Consider the following 3,967-nt stretch of genomic DNA (forward strand, 5'->3'; position numbering starts at 1 on the left):
ACTACTGAGCTACAATGTTTCTATATAATGCGCTTCTTGTACAGAAACTTATATTTTTTCATTAATTATGTATTCATGTAATGAACAATGAGTTTTTAGTAGTAGTTATACCAGTAGATTAATTAGTCCCTTTTTATGGAGACGGCCAGATGCAACAAAATACGCCTATCCTTATTCTGTTACCTTCGTAAAATAATTGTCCTTGTCATTGTCATTCTCTCTCTCTCTCTCTCTCTCTCTCTCTCTCTCTCTCTCTCTCTCTCTCTCTCTCTCTCTCTCTCTCTCTCTCTCTCTCTCTCTCTCTCTCTCTCTCTCTCGGATTTAACCATGAACAGTACATTGGTAAATGATAGAAAAAGTCTTGTTACTTACCAAAACATTTGTTGAATGAAAATCCGCAAAAGCAGCTAGGTGAATGCTTTTCAGTTTGCGTCAACATAACTGCAGCTGACCCCAAAGGTATAGCCAGCAAGGATACAGTGGATCGCATTTACCCAGACAGTTGTAAAATCGACCAAAATTTGGTAAAATCTAAAGCGCTCGATACAAGCATGACAAGCTTCTCTCGTCTTATCCCCATATGAACATTAACAAGCCGTGCCAAATGTCAATAGAAATGCAAACGTTATTTTAACGTTTCCTTTGTATTTTCTTTTTCAGATTGCAGGTGTTCTGTGCTAAAGCCAAAATACGCAACATCGTTCGGCGTGAACAACAACGAGAGCCTTACTCGCATCAATTTAAATTGTAACTACACAATGGCTACTGGAGGCAACGACGCGGAGTCTGTAACGTGTGCTGTGTGTTTGGAAATCTACCGTGACCCTAAGTTCCTGCCGTGTCATCACACGTTCTGTGCCCAGTGTATCACTGGCGTCGCTAACCGTCACACGGGGGGTACCTTCCCCTGTCCCTCCTGTCGCGAGCCCGCCTCTTTGCCCAAAGGGGGAGTGGCCGCCCTGCAGGCCAACTTTTACCTCAAGAAACAGTCAGAGAACAGCAAGGAGATGTGTAAAATCCACACACAGAGAGAGCTGGAGTTTTACTGTGTCAGGTGCCAAGAGGCCATCTGTATCAACTGCAAGATGACCAAACACGAGCAGCACCAGACAGAAGACCTTCACACAGCCATCCAGCAGAAACACAAAGAACTACTCACTGACAAGTCTCGCCTGCAGAAAGCCGTGAGATATGTCACGAGAAGAGTGAAGACAACGCGAGTAGAGCAGCAGGCCGTGCTGGACAAGAAGGCGGCAGTGGAGAAAAACATACGTGACCGCCACGCCGTCATGGTGGCCGCTGCCGACAAGTTTAGAGATGAGGCCCTGGACTCGCTTCGTTCTGTCAGCACAGACATTGACAGCGACATTGCCCAGATCCTGGAACAGCAAGAAGGCGACATGGAGAAGCTCCTGGACATTCAGCGACAAGTTGAACGAGCCTGTAACAGCGGGAGAGCGAGTGACGTCATCACTGCTGTCCGAGAGATGAAGCGCGGCAGTAAGCAAGCTGTCAAGAAGCTGACGTCACAGGGGTTGAAAACCGTCTGTCGTCCCGTCCTCCATTTCAAGATCACAGGTGACGTAATGCTGCAGAAGACACGTGACTTCATGGGCACGGTGACCAAGATGGAGATGGAGGTTGCAGCGCCTGAAGTGAGGGTGGTGAAGCGGTTCCCGTGTGGGCAGGAGGCTGGCATTGAGGTCTTTTCTCTCTGTCATGTTGATAAAGATCCGCCTGGTGTGTGGGTGTCGTATGAACGGTGCCAGTTGAAAAAAGACGCTCCCGTGAAGCTTTACAGTGAGGACGGGCAATACAAGCAAAGTATGTACGACTCGGTAAATTTACATTCAACAGATCTGCCAAAGGAAAGTCTATGTGCAGTAAGCCTCGGGCAGGCTGCAATGACACATTCTGCAAATCACTGAACACAGCACACTTCAGACTGAACAACGATTTATCTGGAGAGGCAGAGGTCGACATTGTCACAGTCATATCTACAGACCCGTTGAAAGTAGAATCTAAAACCGACTTCAGCATCAACTTGGGAGCCCATCGTGCATTCGACGTAGACGACACGGAGCAGTTCTTCGTGGTGGTGGAAGAGCCCCAGCTCCCCGACGTGTGGCGTAAAGTGAAACTGTACCGACGACCGGGAGCGGACGCCATCAGCACCTACAGCCCTCCTGCACATCTCCCTTGCTGCCAGCCGTCCGACGTGTCTTTCTACAGGCTGGGCGGTCAGCACGTGCTGCTGGTGACAGATGAAGAGAACGACGCCATTCACGTGGTGGATGTGAGCGGTGGGTGTCTGAGGTTTGTGCGCTACCTGGCCCCGGGCTGTCCCTGGCTGATCCAACCCACCGCCATCACTGTGGATGTCTCCGCTCGCCTGTGGCTGGCCTGCAGGGGTGGTACCATCATCTGTATGGAGCCCCTTGACAAGTGATACACAGGTAAGCGTGGCACTATTTCTCTATCCCCCTGCTCGTCTGTTTTTCTGCTTGTCTGCCTGTCTCCCTATATGTCAGCCCGTCTGTCTGCCTTCCCCCTCTGTCTGCCTTCCCCCTCTGTCTTTGTATCTGTCTGTCTCTCTCGTTCTCACCTTCTCTCGCTCCCTCCCTTTCTCTCTCTTGGTTTCCCTTATGTATTGTTGTCTTTCTTTCTTTCCCTCTCCCTCCCCCCCCCCTCTCTCTCACTCTCTCTGTTTCTCTCCGCCGCCCTCTCTGTATGTCTCTCTCTCTCTCTCAGTCTCTCTCTCTCTCTCTCTCAGCTCTCTCTCTCTCTCTCTCTCTCTCTCTCTCTCTCTCTCTCTATCTCTCTCTCTCTCTCTCTCTCTCTCTCTCACTCTCTATATCTGTGTTTGTTATGCGCCAGTACGGGCGACCAGAAAGTAATACTTCAAGGCATTGACAAAATGTATGGGGCCAACAGTGCATACGTGTGCACAGATGTGCCAATGATTACCGTCTATGCATTAGACGTGTACATCAAACTAACGACAGCATTGTAGGCTTCTCAAATGTATTTGTTATTAATTTTCCAGGTGTGACGGGACGGCTACAGAACTCTGTTACAGAACGGTGCCCATGGAATCAACAGAGTTGTATGTAACGTGCCCTGTAGTCTGGACTCGCTGATTGTGATAACAGTCATGTCACTGGAGTGCTCCTGCACTCTGCTACGTCACTGTGCTCAACGTGTCTATAGTTGATTTTTCTTAATTCAAACATGCTGATTTGAATTTAATTCGACATGCTGATTTTGATCAATTTCACTTGGAGAGCTCCTAAACGCTGTTAAATCATTGTGGTCAAGGTAAGAACATAGTGATATGTAACGTGTTATGCAGAGTGAACTTGCTGATCTTGATTTATTTTGCTGGTGTGACGGGAGAAATTCATGTACTCTATTACATCACTGTGACTATCAAAGGACCCACACAAATATATTATACAACATTGTTTGTGGACGGGACTTGCTTATTTTGAATTATTTCAACTTGCTGATATTGATGTGGTTCACTGGTGTGACGGCCGTAGTGCTCTTGTACTTAAGGGATCAACACAGTGACATGACACGTGCACTGCAGAGTGGACTCGCTGATTTTGATTGATTTCAACATGCTGATTTGATACATTTTACTTGTGATATATGGGAGTGCTCCTAGCTGTACTCTAGCTGTACTCTAGCTGGACTCTAGCTGTTACATCTCTGTACCCAAGAAATCAACACAGAGAAACGTAACATTCTTTGTAGATTGGACTTGCTTCTTACATGTTTCTATCTTCAATTTGTTGATTTTGATTTATTTCAATTTGCTAATTTCGATTGATTTCACAAGTGCTGTTGTACTTTGTTACATAAATACGTGTACTCAAGGTACCAACGCAGTGCTAGTGATATGTATGATTAACGTGCTTTGCTGATAGGACTTGCTGACTGGGATTTATCTTAACTGGCTGAT

At 47.0% G+C, this 3,967-nt stretch overlaps 1 protein-coding gene across 1 annotated transcript in view; it reads left to right on the plus strand.

The window, feature by feature from the left end:
• The window catches only part of LOC138976929 (tripartite motif-containing protein 3-like), a 4,520-nt gene extending 2,592 nt beyond the window's left edge, over positions 1-1,928 (plus strand). Inside the window, exon 2 of the mRNA XM_070349823.1 lies at positions 661-1,928. Within this exon, the coding sequence (XP_070205924.1) occupies positions 759-1,928 (1,170 nt within the window). The 5' untranslated portion in view covers positions 661-758. The remainder of the gene's footprint in view (positions 1-660) is intronic.
• The last annotated feature ends 2,039 nt before the right edge of the window (positions 1,929-3,967 follow it).

Source organism: Littorina saxatilis, linkage group LG9, assembly GCF_037325665.1.
Source record: "Littorina saxatilis isolate snail1 linkage group LG9, US_GU_Lsax_2.0, whole genome shotgun sequence".
Classification (NCBI taxonomy): Eukaryota; Metazoa; Mollusca; class Gastropoda; order Littorinimorpha; family Littorinidae; genus Littorina; species Littorina saxatilis.